The 26,454-nt window shown below is 39.6% G+C and overlaps 1 protein-coding gene across 2 annotated transcripts in view; it reads right to left on the bottom strand.

Moving 5' to 3' along the window:
• Positions 1 to 26,454, bottom strand: part of LOC128685243 (ATP-dependent RNA helicase DHX30) — a 170,800-nt gene that overhangs the window by 74,649 nt on the left and 69,697 nt on the right. For both annotated transcript variants that reach the window (XM_070082922.1, XM_070082923.1), the window contains exons 5-7: positions 9,622 to 9,700; positions 8,635 to 8,766; positions 6,959 to 7,701 (exon numbers count right to left, since the gene is read on the bottom strand). In XM_070082922.1, coding sequence (XP_069939023.1) covers positions 6,959 to 7,701; positions 8,635 to 8,766; positions 9,622 to 9,700 — 954 coding nt within the window. The remainder of the gene's footprint in view (positions 1 to 6,958; positions 7,702 to 8,634; positions 8,767 to 9,621; positions 9,701 to 26,454) is intronic.

Genomic DNA, 26,454 nt, shown 5'->3' with positions numbered 1-26,454 from the left:
ACCATTTCTAATGCATGCTTAATTTTTTTTAAGACATCAGCCATTTCCCAAGATAGGGTGACCCAAAGAAAGAAACACACCCACCATCTCTCATACAATAATACCTCTTTCCAAAAGTATGAGTACATCAAGATTCAAACTACATTCCCCTCCTCTCATACTATAGCGTTAGCACTGTACTTCCCACCTTTATGTCTGGAAAATAGATTTCACTGAATCCTTTCAAAATGTTACTACAGTGGAACCTCGACTTACGAGTTAATTCATTCTGTGACCTAGCTTGTAACTTAATTTGTTCATATATCAAACAAATTTTCCTCATTTTAATTAATTGAAACGCCATTAATCCGTTCCAGTGGAATTCCTGCTCTCGGGAGGCAGGACAAAATGCTTCAATATGACGCTAATATCAACTCTACGGCTTATTTATCTATCACAAATCATCTAATATGACATAATAAACAATAAATGACATAATAAACATGATACATACTCTTGAATGAATAAAATACATCATTATGTAACTAGTGGTGGCAATGGCAGCCATTCCCGCTCCCACTATGTCTTTCCATGCTCTTATTATAAGAGAAAATGGTGTGTTTGTGAAGCTAACTGCACTAGATCACTAGTTTCATAAGGAAAACACTGAAACAATTTATTTATAAATAAAAAATATTGTATAACAACAAAATAGAGAATGTAAAGAAATAAACTTGTTTTATAAAGTGTATGTATACTGGTGGAGGTGGAGGGTGGAAGATAGGCTACTTGCTACTAGCTTGTGCTGCCTTGCAAACAACCTGCACATCTCGCTTGTTTATCTATGACTTCATGCTGAAGAGGGTTGGAATAGTTTTAAAAATGCAGTATTTGAATGTGGGGCAGAAGTTTGTGGTTATAGGAGAGTGGGTGCAGGAGGAAAGAGAAGTGATTGGTGGAATGATGAAGTGAAGGGTGTGATAAAAGAGAAAAAGTTAGCTTATGAGAGGTTTTTACAAAGCAGAAGTGTTATAAGAAGAGAAGAGTACATGGAGAGCAAAAAAAAGATGAAGAGAGTGGTGAGAGAGTGCAAAAGGAGAGTAGATGATGGAGTGGGAGAGGCACTGTCAAGAAATTTTAATGAAAATAAGAAAAATTTGGGAGTTAAACAAGTTAAGAAAGCCTAGGGAACGAATGGATTTGTCAGTTAAAAACAGAGTAGGGGAGTTAAAAGATGGGGAGATGGAGGTATTGGGTAGATGACGAGAATATTTTGAGGAACTTTTAAATGTCGACGAAGAAAGGGAGGTGGTAATTTCATGCACTGGCCAGGGAGATGTACCATCTTTTAGGAGTGAAGAAGAGCAAGATGCGAGTGTGGGGGAGGTGTGCGAGGCATTACGTAGAATGAAAGGGGGTAAAGCAGCTGGAACTGACGGGATCATGACAGAAATGTTAAAAGCGGGGGGGGGGGGGGGGGGGGGGGGATATAGTGTTGGAGTGGTTGGTACTTTTGTTTAATAAATGTATAAGAGAAGAGAAGGTACCTAGGGATTGGCAGAGCGCATGTATAGTCCCTTTATATAAAGGAAAGGGGGACAAAAGAGATTGTAAAAATTATAGAGGAATAAGTTTACTGAATTTATAGGTAGTAGGTTGGTAGACAGCAACAGCCCAGGGAGGTACTACTGTCCTGCCAAGAGAGTGTAAAATGGAAACTTGTAATTGTTTTACATGATGGTAGGATAGCTGGTGCCTTTTTTCTGTCTCACAAACATGCAAGATTTCAGGTGCATCTTGCTACTTCTACTTACACTTAGGTCACTCTACACATATATATACAAGCATATATTCTTCTTCTTCTTTCAACACACCGGCCGTATCCCACAGAGGTGGGGTGGCCCAAAAGAAAAACTTAAGTTTCTCCTTCTACATTTAGTAATATATACAGGAGAAGAGGTTACTAGCCCCTTGCTCCCGGCATTTTAGTTGCCTCTTACAACACGCATGGCTTACGGAGGAAGAATTCTGTTCCACTTCCCCATGGAGATAAAAGAAAATAAACAAGAACAAGAAAGAAAATAGCAGAAAACCCAGAGGGGTGTGTATATATATGTTTGTGCATGTATGTGTAGTGTGACCTAAGTGTAGGTAGAAGTAGCAAGACATACCTGAAATCTTGCATGTTTATGAGACAGAAAAAAGGACATCAGCAATCCTACCATCATGTAAAACAATTACAGGCTTTCATTTTACATTCATTTGGCAAGACGGTAGTACCTCCCTGGGCGGTTGCTGTTTACCAACCTACTACCTACAACAAGCGCACACACACACACACACACATTTATATATATATATTATGGTAGTAGGTTGATAGACAGCAACCACCCAGGGAGGTACTACCGTCCTGCCAAGTGAGTGTAAAACGAAAGCCTGTAATTGTTTTACATGATGGTAGGATTGCTGATGTCTTTTGTCTGTCTCATAAATATGCAAGATTACAGGTATGTCTTGCTACTTTTACTTACACTTAAGTCACACTACACATACATGTACACATTTATTTATACACACTCATCTGAGTTTTCTTTGATTTTATCTTAATAGTTCTTGGTCTTATTACTTTTCCTTTTATATCCATGGGGAAGTGGAATAAGAATCTTTCCTCCGTAAGCCATGTGTGTTGTAAAAGTCAACTAAAATGCCGGGAACAATGGGCTAGTAACCCCTTTTCCTGTAAAGATTACTAAAAAGAATAAGAAGAAAATTGTGAAAGTGGGAAGTCTGAATGTGCGTGGATGTTGTGCAAATGATAAGAAAGAGATGATTGTGGATGTTATGAATGAGAAGAAGCTGGATGTCCTGGCTATAAGTGAAACAAAGCTGAAGGGGGTGGGAGAGTTTCAATGAAGAGGAATAAATGTGATTAGGTCAGGGGTTTCAAATAGAGTTAAAGCTAAAGAAGGAGTAGCAATAATGTTGAAGGATAAGCTATGGCAGGAAAAGAGTGACTAAAAATGTATTAATTCAAGGAGTATGTGGAGTAAAATAAAGATTGTATGTGAAAAGTGGGCTATAATAAGCGTGTATGCACCTGGAGAAGAGAGAAGTGTAGAGGAGAGAGAGAGATTTTGGGAAATGTTGAGTGAATGCATGGGGAGTTTTGAATCAAGTGTGAGAGTAATGGTGGTTGGGGATTTCAAAGCTAAAGTGGGTAAAAATGTTATAGAGGGAGTAGTAGGTAAATTTGGGGTGCCAGGGGTAAATGTAAATGGGGAGCCTTTAATTGAGCTATGTGTAGAAAGAGATTTGGTAATAAGTAATACATATTTTATGAAAAAGAGGATAAATAAATATATACAAGGTATGATGTCGCACGTAATGAAAGAAGTTTATTAGATTATGTATTGGTGGATAAAAGGTTGATGGGTAGGCTCCAGGATGTATATGTTTATAGAGGGGCAACTGATTTATCGGATCATTATTTAGTTGTAGCTACAATTAGAGTAAGAGGTAGATGGGAAAAGAGGAAGGTGGCAACAAGAAGTAAGAGGGAGGTGAAAGTGTATAAATTAATTGAGGAGGAAGTTCGGGTGAGATATAAGCGACTATTGGCAGAAAGGTGGGCTAGTGCAAAGATGAGTAGTGGGGGGGGTTGAAGAGGGTTGGAATAGTTTTAAAAATGCAGTATTAGAATGTGGGGCAGAAGTTTGTGGTTATAGGAGGGTGGGGGCAGGAGGAAAGAGGAGTGATTGGTGGAATGAAGAAGTAAAGGGTGTGATAAAAGAGAAAAAGGTAGCTTATGAGAGGTTTTTACAAAGCAGAAGTGTTATAAGAAGAGCAGAGTATATGGAGAGTAAAAGAAAGGTAAAGAGAGTGGTGAGAGAGTGCAAAAAGAGAGCAGATGATAGAGTGGGAGAGGCACTGTCAAGAAATTTTAATGAAAATAAGAAAAAATTTTGGAGTGAGTTAAGCAAGTTAAGAAAGCCTATGGAAAGTATGTAGATGGGGAGATGGAGGTATTAGGTAGATGGCGAGAATATTTTGAGGAACTTTTAAATGTTAAGGAAGAAAGAGAGGCAGTAATTTCATGCACTGGTCAGGGAGGTATACCATCTTCTAGGAGTGAAGAAGAGCAGAATGTAAGTGTGGGGGAGGTAGGTGAGGCATTACATAGAATGAAAGGGGGTAAAGCAGCTGGAACTGATGGGATCATGACAGAAATGTTAAAAGCAGGGGGGGATATAGTGTTCGAGTGGTTGGTACTTTTGTTTAATAAATGTATGAAAGAGGGGAAGGTACCTAGGGATTGGCGGAGAGCATGTATAGTCCCTTTACATAAAGGGAAAGGGGACAAGAGAGATTGTAAAAATTATAGAGGAATAAGTTTACTGAGTATACCAGGAAAAGTGTACGGTAGGGTTATAATTGAAAGACTTAGAGGTAAGACAGAATGTAGGATTGCAGATGAGCAAGGAGGTTTCAGAGTGGGTAGGGGATGTGTAGATCAAGTGTTTACATTGAAGCATATATGTGAACAGTATTTAGATAAAGGTAGGGAAGTTTTTATTGCATTTATGGATTTAGAAAAGGCATATGATATAGTGGATAGAGGAGCAATGTGGCAGATGTTGCAAGTATATGGTATAGGTGGTAAGTTATTAAATGCTGTAAAGAGTTTTTATGAGGATAGTGAGGCTCAGGTTAGGGTGTGTAGAAGAGAGGGACACAACTTCCCGGTAAAAGTAGGTCTTAGACAGGGATGTGTAATGTCACTATGGTTGTTTAATATATTTATAGATGGAGTTGTTAAAGAAGTAAATGCTAGGGTGTTCGGGAGAGGGGTGGGAATAAATTATGGGGAATTAAATACAAAATGGAAATTGACACAGTTACTTTTTGCTGATGATACTGTGCTTATGGGAGATTCTAAAGAAAAATTGCAAATTGCAAAGGTTTGTGGATGAGTGTGAGTGTGTGTGTAAAGGTAGAAAGCTGAAAGTGAACATAGAAAAGAGTAAGGTGATGAGGGTATCAAATAATTTCGATAAAAAAAAATTGGATATCATATTGGGGAGGAGGAGTATGGAAGAAGTGAATGTTTTCAGATATTTGGGAGTTGACGTGTCAGCGGATGGATTTATGAAGGATGAGGTTAATCATAGAATTGATGAAGGAAAAAAGGCGAGTGGTGCATTGAGGTATATGTGGAGACAAAAAACATTATCTATGGAGGCAAAGAAAGGAATGTATGTAAGTATAGTAGTACCAAGACTCTTATATGGGTGTGAAGCTTGGGCTGTAAATGCTGCAGCGAGGAGGCAGTTGGAGGAAGTGGAGATGTCCTGTCTAAGGACAATGTGTAGTGTAAATAGTATGCAGAAAATTCAGAGTGTGGAAATTAGAAGGTGTGGAGTTATTAAAAGTATTTGTCAGAGCGCTGAAGAGGGGTTGTTGAGGTGGTTTGGTCATTTAGAGAGAATGGATCAAAGTAGAATGACGTGGAGAGTGTATAAATCTGTACGGGAAGGAAGGCGAGGTAGAGGTTGTCCTCGAAAAGGTTGGAGGGAGGGGGTAAAGGAGGTTTTGTGGGCGAGGGGCTTAGACTTCCAGCAAGCGTGCATGAGTGTGTTAGACAGGAGTGAATGGAGACAAATGGTATTTGGGACCTGACGAGATGTTGGAGTGTGAGCAGGGTAATATTTAGTGAAGGGATTCAGGGAAACCAGTTATTTTTATATAGCCGGACTTCAAGTCCTGGAAATGGGAAGTACAATGCCTGCACTTTAAAGGAGGGGTTTGGGATATTGGCAGTTTGGAGGGATATGTTGTGTATCTTTATACGTATGTGCTTATAAACTGTTGTATTCTGAGCACCTCTGCAAAAACAGTGATTATGTGTGAGTGAGGTGAAAGTGTTGAATGATGATGAAAGTATTTTCTTTTGGGGGATTTTCTTTCTTTTTGGGTCACCCTGCCTTGGTGGGAAATGGCCTACTTGTTAAAAAAAAAAAAAAAAAGATGAATTGTGATGGATAAATAAGCCGTAGAGTTTATATTAGTGAAATACTGAAGTATTTTATTGTACCTGGAATTCCGCTGGAACGGATTAATTCCATTTCAATTAATTTAAATGAGGAAAACTGACTCGACCAACGAGCAAATCGGGATGTGAGCAAGGTCGTGGAACAGATTTAACTCGTAAGCTGAGGTTCCACTGTATATGTAAAACCTAGGAACATGACAAAGGAAGAGAGGAAATGTTATTTTTGTGCCAGGAATGCCTGCATTGTTTATTCTGGACCCTATTTTGAAATTGGAATATTTTGAAATGTATGTGAAATTGGCCAAATTACCAATTTCTGATCACTTTACTGGGTAGTTGAAATAGTTCATTGGGCAGTTTGTTGTACTCAGTTGATAAAATGGAAGACATACTAGCTAACAATTTGGTCTACTGGAACAATGTAATTGGCATAAACCAGGACTCAAGGTGGGCAAAATCACTCGTGTAAATATTGCTGACAGCAAAATTTGCGAAAGTGTAATTTTGTCAATTTTCCATCAAATTTTGTACTTTTTGTTTTAGTACCTTCAGAAAGAGATTATCTACCATTTTGTATTTTTTTTTTCTGAAAAATTCTTGGACACTGTGGACATGTTTCTAATCAGGGATCTGGACAATGAAAGGGTTAATTCGCTGATTATCTTCTCTCTTTCCAAGGAAACCTCAACATTACACTTGTATCCAAGTTCTTCTATTCTCTCAGTCTTTCATAAGGTTGCCAATAGTTTATATGTATATCAACCTTTTTTTTTTTAAAGTACAAGTATGATGGTGCATATTCATATTTAATTTTGCCTTTCATACATTTACCATCATGAAACTATAATTCACAGGATAATTATGTAAGCTTTATACAGAGATAGCCCCAAAATCAACTTCCCTAACTGCTAATATATTTTGAATACTCACCTAAGCTCCTTATGAAAGCCAGTGTCAATGACAAACACAACATCATTTATTGTCAAACTGGTTTCAGCAATATTAGTTGCAAGTACCACTTTTCGCCTGCCTTCTGGTGGGTCATCAAATATCCTCTCTTGATCCTGAGAGCCGAGCTTGGAATGAAGTGGTAACACCAACAACTTAGTATTTAAATTATTATCTTGTAGTAGTTTGGTTTGAATTAGAGATATCTCCTGCCATCCAGGAAGGAAACAAAGAATAGCTCCTGGAGGTCTTGAAATTTCTATTTTCCGAATTATATCAATCACAAGGTCAACATTGACTGTAGGTCGGGATTCAGGTTCCATGAGAGGTTGTATATTATATCTTGTGGGATTAATATTAAGCACATTCAACGCATGAGGAATGTAGTGCCGAGTGAGAGGGAATAGTGTACCAGGGACCTCCAGCAATGTGCTCTCATTTTCCCCAAAGTATTTCTGCAGCTGCTGAGTGCTCAAAGATGCACTCATCAGAATTAATCGTAAATGACTGTGACTTTGCAATAGACGGCGTAATATTATCAACAGCAGATCTGTTTGTACTGAACGTTCATGAACTTCATCCATGATAACATGTGATACACCTTCCAGAGTTGGGTTAGCATGAATTTTCTGAAGAAGCATCCCTGTTGTGCAGAACATAATGCCACCCCGGTTCCGGAGTCTTTTGTAACTTAAACGTACATGATAGCCAACACTGTCACCCAACTGCAAAGATGTCATAAATAAAAGAATCATATATCAAAGCTAATTTAAGGCAAACATTTTAACAAAATATGAATACAGTATAACAGTAAACTGCTTAATTCTAGTCAACAAAAAATATTACTTAGATTTGTATACTGAATGGCTGGCTGCACACTCCCCTTAAGAATATTAATCATTTGTAAATAAAACTTTTAATCTATGGTTAATATCTACCACCGAATCTACCAGAATGTATGTTGTATTTTATAAGCAGACCTGCCTACTTGGTTTATACACTAAAGATATATGATAAACAAGCTTAGCATATAATATTTCTGGGTATAACTCAGTGAAAATTATTCAGACTATCACAAAATTATTAAACAGTATAATTTTGATGTTAATGTGTCCCTTAGCTCAATCAGGCTATAAACATGTACAATGCATATATGAAATTACCATCAAAAGCACGACATGCATAACAGAAGATTCACATAAATCTAATCTGCACAATATGAATCTACATAAAGCAAGGGAACCCTACCCAAAATTAGGTTGAGTTTAGATCATTTAAATAGGATTATGCTATACCATATAACAAACTTTAGTATGGTATGGTCAGGATCTTGAAGTTAAGCACAATACTGTGACTGCACATGAGGGAATGAAACCTATGACAACGTTTCGATACAACTAGTCACACGAACAGTTATTGGTCTAAGATGGACCAAGACATCATCGTAAGTTTCATTCTCCTATCTGCGGGTTATATGTGAATCTTAAAGTTAGTTTGGCACAAAATTATCAATTAATATACCATGTTAATACTTGCTGGTTTATTAGTCTACAGGAGCAATATAGATAAAATAATTTAAATAATTAGCTTTGTTTGACTGCTTTGGCTATAAAGAATAACATACTGTACTTTAGACTTGCTTGTAACATTCATCTTACCTTTTCACCTCTTTCTTTTGCAACTCGCTTTGCCAAAGATATTGCAGAAATGCGCCTAGGTTGCATAATTAAAATATTGCACTCTGAACCTCTACCTTCTTGAATCCATTGATCTAATATCATTTGTGGAACCTACAAAACAAAAGAATATGCATTTGAAAAATCTGATGCATTTTCTGATCAGTAGAGACACTGAAGGAAATGCAAATGATAAGGTGAAGAACATGATATATGAAAGATGAAAGAAAACAGATATGGATGAGAGGATATACAAAAGAAGAGGTGAAGAAAAGAAACAGCAATATGGTGTGTATATAAACAGTTATTATGGAAGTAATAAAGTATGCCTAATTGATAAATACAAAAAGAAAAAGTTACATATTTTAAAGACATGAAAGACCTTTCTGAATGAAACACAACCTCACACAAACCTATAAATCACCTTTCTAAGCCTAGTATGGACTATCACTTTAATTCACTTGGCAATGAATTCCTGTGCCTCAGCAGCACAACATGTGTTGCAGTCTCGCTTGGCACAGATTAACCAGGAACAACTGGGAAAGAGAACAGTTGAGGACGAACTCCGTGATGCAGAAAAGCATCACCTGGAACTGTAACACTGGCACACATGAAAAAGACAGCTACAGAAGAGGTGACTAAAATGCTAGGAGCAAGGGGCTAGTAACCTCTTCTCCTGTATATATTACTAAGTGTAAAAAGAAAAAAAAACTTTTTTTTTTTTTAAGGTCACCCTGTATTGGTAGGATATGGCTGGTTCTTTGAAAAAAAAAAAATGTATTAACTGAAATTTATCCAGCCTTCAGTGTCATAATATACATTTGTAATAACTTCACAACACACAGATTTCATATACTGATAGTGAAAACTAGGTACAGTGGCACACAGCACTTGCAAAAACTTAGTAATAAGCAAATATCATTGGTCACTACAGCCACTGATGTGTGTATGAAAGAAATGATAACTAACCTGAGTACTCTTGCCACAGCCTGTGTCCCCTGCAACAACCACTATTCTCTTCTCAGACAGTGCTCTCTCCAAATCTTCCCTACAAGAAAACACAGAGGAATGATATAATTTAGAAATTATGTTAGTAGAGAATATGTTTCAGGATAGTTATTTTACCTTTAGCATATCAGCTGAACCCTGCCAAGGTAGTGTGTCTTAGAGAAGTGAAAAACATACATTATAATTTATTCTGCAAAACATTGGACACAGATCTGTTAGGCTACAGTTTCTCGGTTATGAATAATTAATTTTGGGAGTGAATATCAAAATGGTATACAATACTGACAGGATGGTAGGTAAGACACATAGGCAACTTTATTCTGAAATGTTTCGCCTACACAGTAGGCTTCTTCAGTTGAGTACAGGAAGTAGGCAGGAGCAGTAGAGCTATGAAGATGATGTAATTAGTCCATCACCCTTGAAGTCGTAGATTTAAGGGTGTCAGCCCTCAGCCTGGTGAAGAGTTGTTCCATAGTCTGAAACAATCTGAAGATAAAGCGATAGTGTGGAGACTTGTATACTGTCGAAAGGATAGGTGCAGAGTAGTAGTAGAGAGAATGTAGCCACTAAGAGGTCATGTCCCTCTCAGATCAAACAATTCTCACTTGAAAAAGTTGCCCAAGGTGTTTACTCTTCTGTACCAAGATGCCACTGTGTTGCAGTGTCCGACAGAGTGAATATCAAAATGGTATACAACACTGACAGGTTGGTTGGTAAGACACAGAGGCAACAGTTAGGCAACTTTATTTCAAAATGTTTTACCTACACAGTAGGCTTCTTCAGTCGAGTACGGGAAGCAGGCAGGAGCAGTAGAGATGTGAAGATGATGTAATCAGTCCAGAAAACACCGCCGCCTCAGCTGCTGCTTCACCACCATTATGAACGGCTTACTCTCAGTGGCCCTTATACACCCAACAACAACACAACACCTCTCGTGACATACATAATGACTTATTCATTCTAGGGTATATTCCATGTTTCTATGTTATTAATATTGTTTATTATGTCATAAGTTAGGAGGAGGTGCGGGATTACCAAAACTGTTGTCCAGAGGGCTGAGGAAGGGTTGTTGAGGTGGTTCGGACATGTAGAGAGAATGGAGCGAAACAGAATAACTTCAAGAGTGTATCAGTCTGTAGTGGAAGGAAGGCGGGGTAGGGGTCGGCCTAGGAAGGGTTGGAGGGAGGGGGTAAAGGAGGTTTTGTGTGCGAGGGGCTTGGACTTCCAGCAGGCATGCGTGAGCGTGTTTGATAGGAGTGAATGGAGACAAATGGTTTTTAATACTTGACGTGCTGTTGGAGTGTGAGCAAAGTAACATTTATGAAGGGATTCAGGGAAACCGGCAGGCCGGACTTGAGTCCTGGAGATGGGAAGTACAGTGCCTGCACTCTGAAGGAGGGGTGTTAATGTTGCAGTTTAAAAACTGTAGTGTAAAGCACCCTTCTGGCAAGACAGTGATGGAGTGAATGATGGTGAAAGTTTTTCTTTTTCGGGCCACCCTGCCTTGGTGGGAATCGGCCAGTGTGATAATAATAAAATAAAAATGTCATATTAGTTGAATTATGATAGATAAATAAGTTGTAGAGTTGATATTAATGTCATATTCTCCAACAATAAACTTGCCATCCCTCCCTCACACAAACAAGTCTTCAATAAGGGTAAGTGTGATGTTACTTAAGAACTTAAGAAAGGAGGAACACTGCAACAGGCCTGCTGGCCCATACTAGGCAGGTCCTTCACAAATCCAACCCACTAACAACAAATGCTACCCAAGCAATAAGCTCAGATGCAAGTCCAACTCATATCCAACCCCTCTCAACTCATGTATTTATCCAACCTAAATTTGAAACTACCCAATCCATAGCTTATAGAACATAAGAAAGGAGGAACACTGCAATAGGCCTGTTGGGCCATACTAGGCAGGTCCTTCACACGTCACCATCATCACCGTCATCAAGAAGACGAATGTAAAGCCAGAAACGATGAAGAAGAAAGAGACTGCTGTGGAAACTCCCGTGGAAACCTCCAACGCATTCTCGGTGCTACCCGACGAATGTGAGTCTACTACTGGGATCTTCACGACGAACGACAACAAGGAAGGTAAGAATATTGTTGTTGTTGGGGATAGCCAGGTTAGATACATGGATAGGGCATTCTGCTTGAAGGACAGGAGTAGGAGACAAAGGGTATGCTTTCCTGGGGCTGGGATGGAGGACATTGTTAGCCGGCTTGACAACATCATGAACGGTAATGGGATCAATCCTATTATTTGCCTCAGTGCTGGAGGCAATGATGTAGGCAAGCGTAGAAGTGAGGATTTAGTTAGAAAGTTCAGGACAGCTATAGACATGATTAGGAAGAAGGGGGGGCGCCCTGTTATATGTGGCATTTTGCCAAGAAGAGGTGTTGGTAATGAATGGTTGTCCAGAGCAATTGGTATTAATTGTTGGCTGGATAAACACTGTAAGGATAATGCAGTACCATTCATTGACAACTGGGACAACTTCTATGGCCGAAATGACATGTATGCCAGGGATGGAGTTCACTTATCCAGGGCAGGTGTGGGTTTTCTTGCTAACTCAGTTGAGGGGGTTGTTAGGACTTTAAACTAGGATTAGTTAGAGGTATGGGTTTAGAAATGATTAATAATGAGTATGGATATATTGACTTATGCTCTGATATTAAGAATCTTAATAGTAACTGTCATGTAGTAACTCTGGGTAATGATAATTTCAGAAATTGTGTAAAAACAAAGATGAATAGGAAAAATGTGCAGAAGAAAAAACATATGATGGTATTTTATGCTAACAGTCGAAGTGCAAGAAATAAAATTAATGAACTACGTTTGGTAGCATGTGCTGGGAACTTTGATATCATTGCATTAACTGAAACGTGGTATGATTTAAAGAGTCGGGATATGACTGCTGAGTGTAATATTCAGGGATTTAAGTTATTCAATGTGGATAGATGTAATGGGAAGGGGGGAGGAGTTGCATTGTATGTTCGAGAAAATATTAATTGTTGCATAAAAACAGGTATAAAAATAGATGGAGCAGTAACAGAGTCTGTTTGGGTAGAGTTCGTGGAGGGTCAAGAAAAACTAATTCTAGGTGTAATATACCGACCTCCAGGTTTGGATCACGATAGAGGGAGACTTCTTTGGGACGAAATTGTTAGGGCTTCTGGACACAGTAACGTAGTCATAGTAGGGGACTTTAACTTTAGCCAAATTGACTGGAATTCTTTGACAGGTAATCTAGAGTCCAGTGACTTCATGGAAACAGTTCAGGACTGTTTTCTGAAACAGAGTGTAACTGAACCTACCAGGGGTAATAATTTGCTAGACCTAGTCTTGTCAAATAAGGAAACACTCGTGAATAATCTGGAGATCACTGAAGAGCTTGGCACAAGTGATCACAAATCCATCACCTTTAGCATTAATTGGGAATGCAAGAATAATGATAATACAGTAAAAATCCCTGATTTTCGTTCTGCCGATTATAATGGACTTAGGGAACATCTGTCTAATCTTGATTGGGGTTATCTAGCTAATGATTTTATTGACGATAATCATACTTATGAATATGAAGGGATCTGCTTTTATGATTGTTTTATTAATAATGTACACAGTGCCCAGAGTATATACATTCCCCAGAGAGAAATTAGGTCTAATAATAACGATCCCAAATGGGTTAACAGGAGGCTAAAGCATCTATTAGGGGAGAAAAGGGGAATTTATAGGCGCATCAGAAGAGAGGAGAGGTTAACCGTACTGACCAATATGTTCAGCTTAAAAGAGAAGTAAAAAAGGCGATTAGAAAGGCTAAACGTGACTATGAAATTAGAGTCGATAATGAATCAAAGACTAATCCAAAGGGGTTCTTTCAAGTGTATAGGACGAAGGTGAAGGAAAAAGTAGGACCTCTGAAATCTGGGAATGGACAGCTGACGGATAATGAACTGGAAATGTGTTCCTTATTTAATGACTATTTTTTGTCAGTTTTTACACAGGAAGATGTAAATGAGATTCCAGTAATTAACAATTATTTAGTTCCTGATGAATTTAAGTTAACTAATATTACTGTCACGAGGGACATGGTTATTAAACAGATAGACAAACTGAAACAAAATAAGTCCCCGGGACCTGATGAGTTGTTTTCAAGGGTACTTAAGGAATGCAAGATGGAGCTTAGTCAGCCATTAACGAGTGTATTCAATGCGTCCATCCTTACCAGTGTTGTGCCAGAGATGTGGAAGATGGCTAATGTGGTTCCTATATTCAAATCAGGGGATAAGTCCACTCCTTCAAATTACCGTCCAATAAGCCTGACATCTATAGTGGGCAAGTTATTAGAATCAATTATAGCTGACATTATCAGAAGTCACCTTGAAGAGCATAACTTGATAAATGAATCTCAGCATGGATTCACGAGAGGTCGTTCCTGCCTGACAAACTTACTGACGTTCTTCAATAGAACATTTGAGGCAGTTGACAGTGATAAGGAATATGATATTGTTTATTTGGATTTTAGTAAAGCTTTCGATAGAGTACCTCACAAGAGACTCTTAAGAAAAGTGGCAGCTCATGGTATAGGAGGTAAAGTTCTAGCATGGATTGAGGCATGGCTTACCAATAGAAAGCAGAGAGTTACCATTAATGGAGTGAAATCTGAATGGGGATTAGTCACTAGTGGCGTTCCACAAGGATCAGTTTTAGGCCCTCTCTTGTTCATAATTTACATTAATGACCTTGATGAAGGGATTGCTAGTGACATGAGTAAGTTTGCTGATGATACAAAGATAGGCCGTATAATTCACTCTGAGGAGGATATCAATGAACTCCAGGACGATTTGAACAAATTAATGTCTTGGTCTGAGAAATGGCAGATGAAGTTTAATGTGGATAAGTGTAAGGTGCTTGCCCTTGGTAATGAAATTAACCCTCGAAGCTATAATCTAGGTGAAGTAGAGCTTGGTCATACAGAATGTGAAAAAGACTTGGGAGTCATGGTAAGCAGAAATCTAAAGCCAAGACAGCAGTGCCTCAGTGTGCGCAACAAGGCCAACAGATTACTTGGATTTATCTCAAGAAGTATAAGTAACAGAAGTCCAAAAGTTATTTTACAGCTCTATACATCACTAGTGAGGCCTCATTTAGATTATGCTGCTCAGTTTTGGTCCCCTTACTACAGGATGGACATAGACTCATTAGAGAACATACAGAGAAGAATGACTAAAATGATTTACTGTGTAAGGAACCTCCCGTATGAAGATAGACTTAAAGCCTTAAATCTCCACTCTCTGGAGAGACGTAGAATGAGGGGAGATATCATTGAAGTGTATAAGTGGATGACGGGCATAAACAAGGGAGACATTAATAAAGTACTGAGGGTGTCGAACCAGGTAAGAACCAGGAATAATGGATTTAAGTTGGATAAATTTAGATTTAGAAAGGACATAGGTAAGTACTGGTTTTCTAACAGAGTTGTAGATGCGTGGAACAGTCTTCCCAGTGGGGTGATAGAGGTTAGGACCTTGGGTAGCTTTAAGAAGAGACTGGACAAATGTATGAGTGGGAGGGGCTGGGTTTGATTGGTGTCAAGGGGTGCGGGAGTTATTTCTTGAGTAGCTTTAGGTAGATGTCGTTTTGATAAGGACCTGCCTCGTATGGGCCAGTAGGCCTTCTGCAGTGTTCCTACGTTCTTGTGTTCTTGTGTTTATATCCATTATTTCTGGTTCTTACCTGGTTTGACACCCTCAGTACTTTATTAATATCTCCCTTGTTTATGCCTGTCATCCACTTATACACTTCAATGATATCTCCTCTCGTTCTACGCCTCTCCAGAGAGTGGAGATTTAAGGCTTTAAGTCTATCTTCATACGGGAGGTTCCTTACACAGTAAATCATTTTAGTCATTCTTCTCTGTATGCTCTCTAATGAGTCTATATCCATCCTGTAGTAAGGAGACCAAAACTGAGCAGCATAATCTAAATGAGGCCTCACTAGTGATGTATAGAGCTGCAAAATAACTTTTGGACTTCTGTTACTTATACTTCTTGAGATAAATCCAAGTAATCTGTTGGCCTTGTTGCGCACACTAAGGCACTGCTGTCTTGGCTTTAGATTTCTGCTTACCATGACTCCCAAGTCTTTTTCACATTCTGTATGATCAAGCTCTACTTCACCTAGATTATAGCTTCGAGGGTTATTTTCAGTACCAAGGGCAAGTACCTTACACTTATCCACATTGAACTTCATCTGCCATTTTTCAGACCAAGACATTAATTTGTCCAAATCGTCCTGGAGTTCATTGATATCCTCCTCAGAGTGAATTATACGGCCTATCTTTGTATCATCAGCAAATTTACTCATGTCACTCGTAATCCCTTCATCAAGGTCATTAATGTAAATTATGAACAAGAGAGGGCCCAAAACTGATCCTTGTGGAACGCCACTAGTGACTAATCCCCACTCAGATTTCACTCCATTAATGGTAACTCTCTGCTTTCTATTGGTTAGCCATGCCTCAATCCATGCTAGAACTTTACCTCCTATACCATGAGCTGCCACTTTTCTTAAGAGTCTCTTGTGAGGTACTCTATCGAAAGCTTTACTAAAATCCAAATAAACAATATCATATTCCTTATCGCTGTCAACTGCCTCAAATGTTCTATTGAAGAACGTCAGTAAGTTTGTCAGGCAGGAACGACCTCTCGTGAATCCATGCTGAGATTCATTTATCAAGTTATGTTCTTCAAGGTGACTTCTGATAATGTCAGCTATAATTGATTCTAATAACTTGCCCACTATAGATGTCAGGCTTATTGGACGGTAATTTGAAGGAGTGGACTTATCCCCTGATTTGAATATAGGAACCACATTAGCCATCTTCCACAACTCTGGCACAACATTGGTAAGGATGGATGCATTGAATACACTCGTTAATGGCTGACTAAGCTCCATCTTGCATTCCTTAAGTACCCTGGAAAACAGCTCATCGGGTCCCGGGGACTTATTTTGCTTCAGTTTGTCTATCTGTTTAATAACCATGTCCCTCGTGACAGTAATATTAATTAATTTAAATTCATCAGGAACTAAGTAATCGTTGATTACTGGAATCTCATTTACATTTTCCTGTGAAAAAACTGACAAAAAATAGTCATTAAATAAGGAGCACATTTCCAGTTCGTTATCCGTCAGCTGTCCATTCCCAATTTTCAGAGGTCCTACTTTTTCCTTCACCTTCGTCCTATACACTTGAAAGAATCCCTTTGGATTAGTCTTTGATTCATTAGCAACTCTAATTTCATAGTCACGTTTAGCCTTTCTAATCGCCTTTTTTACTTCTCTTTTAAGCTGAACATATTGGTCAGTAAGGTTAACCTCTCCTCTTCTGATGCGCCTATAAATTCCCCTTTTCTCCCCTAATAGATGCTTTAGCCTTCTGTTAACCCATTTGGGATCGTTATTATTAGACCTAATTTCTCTCTGGGGAATGTATATACTCTGGGCACGGTGTACATTATTAAGAAAACAATCATAAAAGCAGATCCCTTCATAATCATAAGTATGATCATCGTTAATAAAATCATTAGCTAGATAACTCCAATCAAGATTAGACAGGTGTTCCCTAAGTCCATTATAATCGGCAGAACGAAAATCAGGGATTTTTACTGTATTATCATTATTCTTGCATTCCCAGTTAATGCTAAAAGTGATGGATTTGTGATCACTTGCGCCAAGCTCTTCAGTGATCTCCAGATTATTCACGAGTGTTTCCTTATTTGACAAGACTAGGTCTAGCAAATTATTACCCCTGGTAGGCTCAGTTACGCTCTGTTTCAGAAAACAGTCCTGAACTGTTTCCATAAAGTCACTGGACTCTAGATTACCTGTCAAAGAATTCCAGTCAATTTGACTAAAGTTAAAGTCCCCTACTATGACTATGTTACTGTGTCCAGAAGCCCTAACAATTTCGTCCCAAAGAAGTCTCCCTCTATCGTGAGCCAAGCCTGGAGGTCGGTATATTACACCTAGAATTAGTTTTTCTTGACCCTCCACGAACTCTACCCAAACAGACTCTGTTACTGCTCCATCTATTTTTATACCTGTTTTTATGCAACAATTAATATTTTCTCGAACATACAATGCAACTCCTCCCCCCTTCCCATTAGATCTATCCACATTGAACAACTTAAATCCCTGAATATTACACTCAGCAGTCATATCCCGACTCTTTAATTGAGATATGTGTAGAAAGAAATTTGGTAATAAGTAATACATATTTTATGAAAAAGAGGATAAATAAATATACAAGGTATGATGTAGCACGTAATGAAAGTAGTTTGTTACATTATGTACTGGTGGATAAAAGGTTGATGGGTAGGCTCCAGGATGTACATGTTTATAGAGGGGCAACTGATATATCAGATCATTATTTAGTTGTAGCTACAGTTAGAATAAGAGGTAGATATGAAAAGAGGAAGGTGGCAACAACAAGTAAGAGGGAGGTGAAAGTGTATAAACTAAGGGAGGAGGAAGTTCGGGCGAGATATAAGCGACTATTGGCAGAAAGGTGGGCTAGTGCAAAGATGAGTAGTGGGGGGGTTGAAGAGGGTTGGAATAGTTTTAAAAATGCAGTATTAGAATGTGGGGCAGAAGTTTATGGTTATAGGAGGGTGGGAGCAGGAGGAAAGAGGAGTGATTGGTGGAATGATGAAGTAAAGGGTGTGATAAAAGAGAAAAAGGTAGCTTACGAGAGGTTTTCACAAAGCAGAAGTGTTATAAGAAGAGCAGAGTATATGGAGAGAAAAAGAAAGGTGAAGAGAGTGGTGAGAGTGCAAAAGGAGAGCAGATGAAAGAGTGGGAGAGGCACTGTCAAGAAATTTTAATGAAAATAAGAAAAAATTTTGGAGTGAGTTAAACAAGTTAAGAAAGCCTAGGGAAAGTATGGATTTGTCCGTTAAAAACAGAGTAGGGGAGTTAGTAGATGGGGAGAGGGAGGTATTAGGTAGATGGCGAGAATATTTTGAGGAACTTTTAAATGTTGAGGAAGAAAGGGAGGCGGTAATTTCATGCACTGGCCAGGGAGGTATACCATCTTTTAGGAGTGAAGAAGAGCAGAATGTAAGTATGGTGGAGGTACGTGAGGCATTACGTAGAATGAAAGGGGGTAAAGCAGCTGGAACTGATGGGATCATGACAGAAATGTTAAAAGCAGGGGGGGATATAGTGTTGGAGTGGTTGGTACTTTTGTTTAATAAATGTATGTAAGAGGGGAAGGTACCTAGGGATTGGCGGAGAGCATGTATAGTCCCTTTATATAAAGGGAAAGGGGACAAGAGAGATTGTAAAAATTATAGAGGAATAAGTTTACTGAGTATACCAGGAAAAGTATACGGTAGAGTTATAACTGAAAGAATTAGAGGTAAGACAGAATGTAGAATTGCGGATGAGCAAGGAGGCTTCAGAGTGGGTAGGGGATGTGTAGATCAAGTGTTTACATTGAAGCATATATGTGAACAGTATTTAGATAAAGGTAGGGAAGTTTTTATTGCATTTATGGATTTAGAAAAGGCATATGATAGAGTGGATAGAGGAGCAATGTGGCAGATGTTGCAAGTTTATGGAATAGGTGGTAAGTTACTAAATGCTGTAAAGAGCTTTTATGAGGATAGTGAGGCTCAGGTTAGGGTGTGTAGAAGAGAGGGAGAATACTTCCCGGTAAAAGTAGGTCTTAGACAGGGATGTGTAATGTCACCATGGTTGTTTAATATATTTATAGATGGGGTTGTAAAAGAAGTAAATGCTAGGGTGTTCGGGAGAGGGGTGGGATTAAATTATGGGGAATCAAATTCAAAATGGGAATTGACACAGTTACTTTTTGTTGATGATACTGTGCTTATGGGAGATTCTAAAGAAAAATTGCAAAGGTTAGTGGATGAGTTTGAGAATGTGTGTAAAGGTAGAAAGTTGAAAGTGAACATAGAAAAGAGTAAGGTGATGAGGGTATCAAATGATTTAGATAAAGAAAAATTGGATATCAAATTCGGGAGGAGGAGTATGGAAGAAGTGAATGTTTTCAGATACTTGGGAGTTGACGTGTCGGCGGATGGATTTATGAAGGATGAGGTTAATCATAGAATTGATGAGGGAAAAAAGATGAGTGGTGCGTTGAGGTATATGTGGAGTCAAAAAACGTTATCTATGGAGGCAAAGAAGGGAATGTATGAAAGTATAGTAGTACCAACACTCTTATATGGATGTGAAGCTTGGGTGGTAAATGCAGCAGCGAGGAGACGGTTGGAGGCAGTGGAGATGTCCTGTCTAAGGGCAATGTGTGGTGTAAATATTATGCAGAAAATTCGGAGTGTGGAAATTAGGAGAAGGTGTGGAGTTAATAAAAGCATTAGTCAGAGGGCAGAAGAGGGGTTGTTGAGGTGGTTTGGTCATTTAGAGAGAATGGATCAAAGTAGAATGACATGGAAAGCATATAAATCTATAGGGGAAGGAAAGAGGGGTAGGGGTCGTCCTCGAAAGGGTTGGAAAGAGGCGGTAAAGGAGGTTTTGTGGGCGAGGGGCTTGGACTTCCAGCAAGCGTGCATGAGCGTGTTAGATAGGAGTGAATGGAGACGAATGATACTTGGGACCTGACGATCTGTTGGAGTGTGAGCAGGGTAATATTTAGTGAAGGGATTCAGGGAAACCGGTTATTTTCTTATAGTCGGACTTGAGTCCTGGAAATGGGAAGTACAATGCCTGCACTTTAAAGGAGGGGTTTGGGATATTGGCAGTTTGGAGGGATATGTTGTGTATCTTTATACGTATATGCTTCTAAACTGTTGTATTCTGAGCACCTCTGCAAAAGCAGTGATAATGTGTGAGTGTGGTGAAAGTGTTGAATGATGATGAAAGTATTTTCTTTTTGGGGATTTTCTTTCTTTTTTTTGGGTCACCCTGCCTCGGTGGGAGACGACCAACTTGTTGAGAAAAAAAAAAAAAAAATATGTATCTCATGAATATCAACCTGTGACCCAATCAAACTTTGTTACTATTTAACTTCATTACCTAAGAGAATACTCCATTCTACTGATTACACAGCAACACAGTAAATGACCATATGACCTGTCTTTGTAATACTCATTTGTACTAAATTATCTGTTTTACAATAATTTTTGTACCACTGAATGTATCATTGCTTAGTTAATCTTAAGTTAATTTTAAGCCTGCCCATAATGCTCTGCATACAAGGGGCTTTGGCATGCTGCACTTTAAAAACTGTATTCCTTGTACTTCTCTGTATCATGTTCAAATTAATTAATAAATAAATAAATAAATAAATAAATAAATAAGTGGAGAGTTATGCTGTGGCCCTACAGGTATGAGGTGGATGGTAAAGGTTCTGGTACTGAAGTGGATGGTTGTAATGGAGTGTGTTCTATTTTTATCCTGCAGTACATTATACAACTGATGGTAAGGCATCAACTGCTCTAGACACCGTTTCAGGGATCTCTTCAGTGCAAAAGTCTAACTTTAAGTCATTCAGTCACTCAGTCAAGTCAGTAAGTCAGTCAAGTCAGTAAGTCAGTCAAGTCAGTCAGTTAAGTCAGTTAAAGCAGTGAAGTCAGTAAGTCAGTCAAATCAGTCAGTCAGTCAAGTCAGTCAGTCAGTCAAGTCAGTCAGTCAGTCAGTCAGTCAAGTCAGTCAGTCAAGTCAGTCAGTCAAGTCAGTCAGTCAAGTCAGTCAAGTTAGTCAGTCAAGTCAGTCAGTCAAGTCAGTCAGTCAGTTAGTCATTCAGCAACACTGGTATGCCTACTGGGTGTCATGATTGCTTGGCAGATACAAGATATGGTAATTAAAAGATCCCAGGGGATGGCAGAAGGGCTCCCCCGCTTACCCACAACAAGGCAGCCACTTGAGGCTGGGAATGGCCACCACCATTTGTCATGTATTTTATTTATTCTAGAGTATATATCAGGTTTCTCTCATTTATATTGTTTATTATGTCATATTAGACGAATTGTGATACATAAATAAGATGTAGAGTTGATATTAGCATCATATTCCTGTCTCCTGAGAGCAGGAATTCCACTGGAATGGATTAAACGCATGCCAATTAATTTAAATGAGGAAAATCAACTCAGCATACGAGCAGATCGGGATACGAGCAAGGTCATGGAATGGACTAAACTCTTAAGCCGAGGTTCCACTGTATATGTTAGTGTAAACTTGTTATCTGGCTTTTATAAGTAAAAAAAATGGCGTTCTGCTCTCCGGGGACAGCCTGAAACCTAACCTGCTGTATAAGTGGGGTCCTACTGTACAACCCAAGCTTCACACCCAAATAAGAGTGAAAAGTGTTTCATTTTCAGGTCACCCTGCCTTGGTGGGAGATGCCTAGCATGTTTAAAAGAAAAATTATGACAACCAACTAAATAAAGCTAGTTGTCATTGTTGGAGGAAGGGGAAGCAATCTAATAAACATAACCTTATTTTTCCCATGTGTTCTTCAGTTTATTTTAGATAAATTTCTTTTAAACACCATTTTCAAGAGCCTAGCTACTGAATTAACCCCTTCAGGGTTTCCGACGTCCTAGTACAGCTTACGCGCCAGGGTTATTGACGTACTAGTACGCATAAAGTCTAGCGCCTTCAAATCTCGCGGGAAAAGGCTGGTAGCCCTAGATGTGAGAGAATGGGTGTGTGTGGTCAGTGTGCGCGGCATAAAAAAAAAATCTGGGACCCAGTGGCAAATTGTGGGAACGCCATTTTAGTAGACCTTGTTCACCATGCCTCGCGATAAGAAGCTCCTCACTCCTCGGCGAATTGGGACACTTTTGTTCCCCAGTGACAGTTCTAATACAGATAGAAGTGCCAGTGAAGACGAGTTTCAAGGTTTTGACCGAAACTAATGACCATAATACTGGTAACAGTGAGGAAAACCCAGACGACCCTCAGCCTTCCACCTCTGCTGCTGGGCCGTCTTGTTCATGTTCAGTTGTACCAGAATCAAAGAGGAAACTCCTATTTTCCCAAATCCCGAACTCAGATGTCAGCATTGGTGATGATAGTGATAGTGAATATGAACTACAAGCTCCTGAAAACAGTTCCAGTAGAGATAGTGAAGTGGAATATTCTCCAGTGAAGTGTCAGTACATACAACGATATATGCACTCCGGTAGTGTGCCATATGCTATTCCAAGGGGAAGGAGTACATCTCGGAGTACATCCCATGGCTGTACAACAGGAACAGACAGTGAAAATGAAGATGATAGTGTTGCAATTGGGATGGAAAATGTGCATGGTGGTGGTAGTGGTGGTGACGGCCTTGAGGCACCAGCAGTGGGCCATGCTGCCAACCATAAGAACATAAGAAAGGAGGAACACTGCAGGAGGCCTGTTGGCCCATACTAGGCAGGTCCTTTACAATTCATCCCACTAACAAAACATTTGCCCAACCCAATTTTCAATGCCACCCAAGAAATAAGCTCTGATGTGAAAGTCCCACTCAAATCCAACCCCTCCCACTCATGTACTTATCCAACCTAAATTTGAAACTACCCAAAGTCCCAGCCTCAATAACCCAACTAGGTAGACTGTTCCACTCATCTACTACCCTATTTCCAAACCAATACTTTCCTATGTCCTTTCTAAATCTAAACTTATCTAATTTAAATCCATTACTGCGGGTTCTCTCTTGGAGAGACATCCTCAAGACCCATGCCTCTGCCTCAGCTGATCTACAACAAAGGCCACTATACCCCACCCACCCACCACACCAGCTTCCACAACTGCAATCTCCACAACCACAAACTCCACAACCACAACCCCCTGTCAATGTCCAGTATCCACCAGCAGACCGCACCTGGGATTGGCAGGAAGCTGCCAATTTTGTTCCAAATCCCCATCAATTTGATGAAAGCCAAAGTGGAATACGGCCATCTTGTACACTGGGGAACAATGCCAGTGAATTGGAACGTTTCAAGTTATTCTTTGACGAACCCCTGATGGAAATTATTGTCAGGGAAAGCAACAGATACTTCGATTACACCATGGCAAACACAATGCTTTCACCAAACTCACGTCTACACCAGTGGAAGGAGACAACTGTGGCTGAGATGTATCTTTTCTTTGCCACAATAATGCTGATGCCACATTTGTATAAGCACACTGTGAAATCATACTGGTCAACAGACTGCCTGATTGCAACCCCAGGTTTCAGTGATATAATGAGAGTGAATCGATTTGTGCTACTATTACGTATGCTTCAGTTCTCAGACAAAACCAGGCGTGACAGAAATGGCAGGTTATATAAGATTAGGAATGTGTTTGTATATCTGAAAGAGAAATTCAATAGGTATTTTTATCCCTTCAGGAAGCTTGTTACTGACGAGTCTTTGATTCTGTTCAAAGGAAGACTCTCTTTCAAGCAGTACATACCAAGCAAGAGGAAACACTGGTATAAAGTTGTTTGTGCTTTGTGATTGCTACAGTGGTCTTGTATTGGATATTATTGTGTACACTGGAAGTTATACATTGCAAAATACCAGGAAGTTAATGGGCATCTCTGGTGATGTGGTTAGAACAATGATAGAACCATACCTTGGTAAGGGGCATACATTATACAGTGGACCCCCGCATACCGTCGGCATCACATAACGTTTAATCCGCATACCGCTTGCTTTTATCGCAAAAATTTTGCCTCGCATACCGCTCAAAAACCCGCTCACCGCTGTTCGTCCGAGACGCGTCCAATGTGCGCCCTTAGCCAGCCTCACATGTGCCGCCGGTGGCATTGTTTACCAGCCAGCCTCCTCGGTAACATCCAAGCATACAATTGGAACATTTCATATTATTACAGTGTGTTTGGTGATTTTATCTGAAAAATAAGTGACCATGGGCCCCAAGAAAGCTTCTAGTGCCAACCCTACAGCAATAAGGGTGAGAATTACTATAGAGATGAAGAAAAAGATCATTGATAAGTATGAAAGTGGAGTGCGTGTCTCCGAGCTGGCCAGGTTGTATAATAAACCCCAATCAACCATCGCTACTATTGGTGGTACAGCTGCTGCTGCTGCTGTACCACCATCAGCTGCTGCTGCTGCTGCTGCACCACTGTCAGCTGCTGCTGCTGCTGCTGTACCACTGTCAGCTGCTGCTGTAGTACCATCTGCTGCTGCTGTAGCATCGTCTGCTGCTGCTGTAGCACTGTCAGCTGCTGCTGCTGCTGCTGTAGCACTGTCAGCTGCTGCTGCTGCTGTAGCACCGTTGTTGGTGTGGCTTATTGAGAATACCAAGAAACAATTAACCCCAGAGGATTTGCCACCCAGGATAACCCAAAAAAGTCAGTGTCATCGAAGACTGTCTAACTTATTTCCATTGGGGTCCTTAATCTTGTCTCCCAGGATGCAACCCACACCAGTCGACTAACACCCAGGTGAACAGGAAAAAATGCCTGGAACTAGTGCTCATATTGGTGAATTTAAAGCCAGCAAAGGTTGGTTTGAGAGATTTAAGAATCATAGTGGCATACACAGTGTGATAAGGCCTGTTCTGGAAGAAAATGCCAAACAGGACCTACAGTACTCAGGAGGAAAAGGCACTCCCAGGACACAGTGTCTCATCAGTCATTGCTGCATCTTCAATAAAGGTAAGTGTCATTTATTCTTCATTTAGTAGAGTAGTACATGCACAATATATATTGTGCATGTACTACTCTTCTATTGTGCATGTATCCTTCTCTTTGTGTGTAGGTAAATGTATATTTCATGCGGTAAAATTTTTTTTTTCATACTTTTGGGTGTCCTGCACGGATTAATTTGATTTCCATTATTTCTTATGGGGAAAATTCATTCGCATACCGATCATTTCGCATAACAATGAGCCCTCTTGCACGGATTAAAGTCGCTATGCGGGGGTCCACTGTATACTGATAACTGGTACACAAGCCCCTCACTCAGTGATTTTTTGCGAGTGAACATGACAAATGTGTGTGGCACAGTGCATGCAAATCGTAAACATATACCCAAGTTTGACGCTGGCACTCGTAGAGGTGAGGTGCAGGCGTTTGCTGCCAATGACATCATGGCATTTCGGTGGCATGACAAACGAGATGTCACACAGTTGTCATCAGTTCACCCTAACGAAATGGACAAACACTGGCAGGCAGCATAGAGACAGCAATGAACCCAATCTGAAACCTGCGGCTGTGATTGATTACACCTTCAATATGCGCTCAGTGGACAAATGTGACATGCAGATTGGGTTTGCTGATTGTGTTCGCAGGAGTTATAAGTGGTACATAAAACTCTTTTTCCATCTTCTGGACATTTCCATGCTCAATGCTTATATGTATAAGATGAGGACCAGAAACAAACCACCATATGGCAAATTTTGTTTGTCTGTCATCAAGTAGTATTCAAGTACCAAGGAACAACACCTGCAACAGAAAACCGTCCACTAAATTATCAACAACTACCTTCTCGTCTGAAGCATGGTGATCACTTCCTAATAAAACTGCCTGCTACTGCTTTCAAGAAAAAGGCTCAGAAGAGGTGTTACATCAGTGCACATACAAAAAAACGCCCACAACAACGCAGAGACACTCGTTTTATGTGTGAGGAGTGTAAAACACCACTGTGCATGACACCATGTTTCAAAGAGTTCCACAGGCTTCAGAACTTCTAGAAACATTCCCTGTGACTGTATATGTGTATATAGAATATAGAAAAATAGTAATAAACAACATTTTATATTGTTTGTGTGTGTAAACAACTTTTATAAACAATATAGTG

The sequence above is a fragment of the Cherax quadricarinatus genome, chromosome 8, assembly GCF_038502225.1.
Source record: "Cherax quadricarinatus isolate ZL_2023a chromosome 8, ASM3850222v1, whole genome shotgun sequence".
NCBI lineage: Eukaryota > Metazoa > Arthropoda > Malacostraca > Decapoda > Parastacidae > Cherax > Cherax quadricarinatus.
The sequence above is the reverse complement of the archived record's forward strand: the minus strand, read 5'-3'. Positions and strand labels throughout refer to the sequence as shown.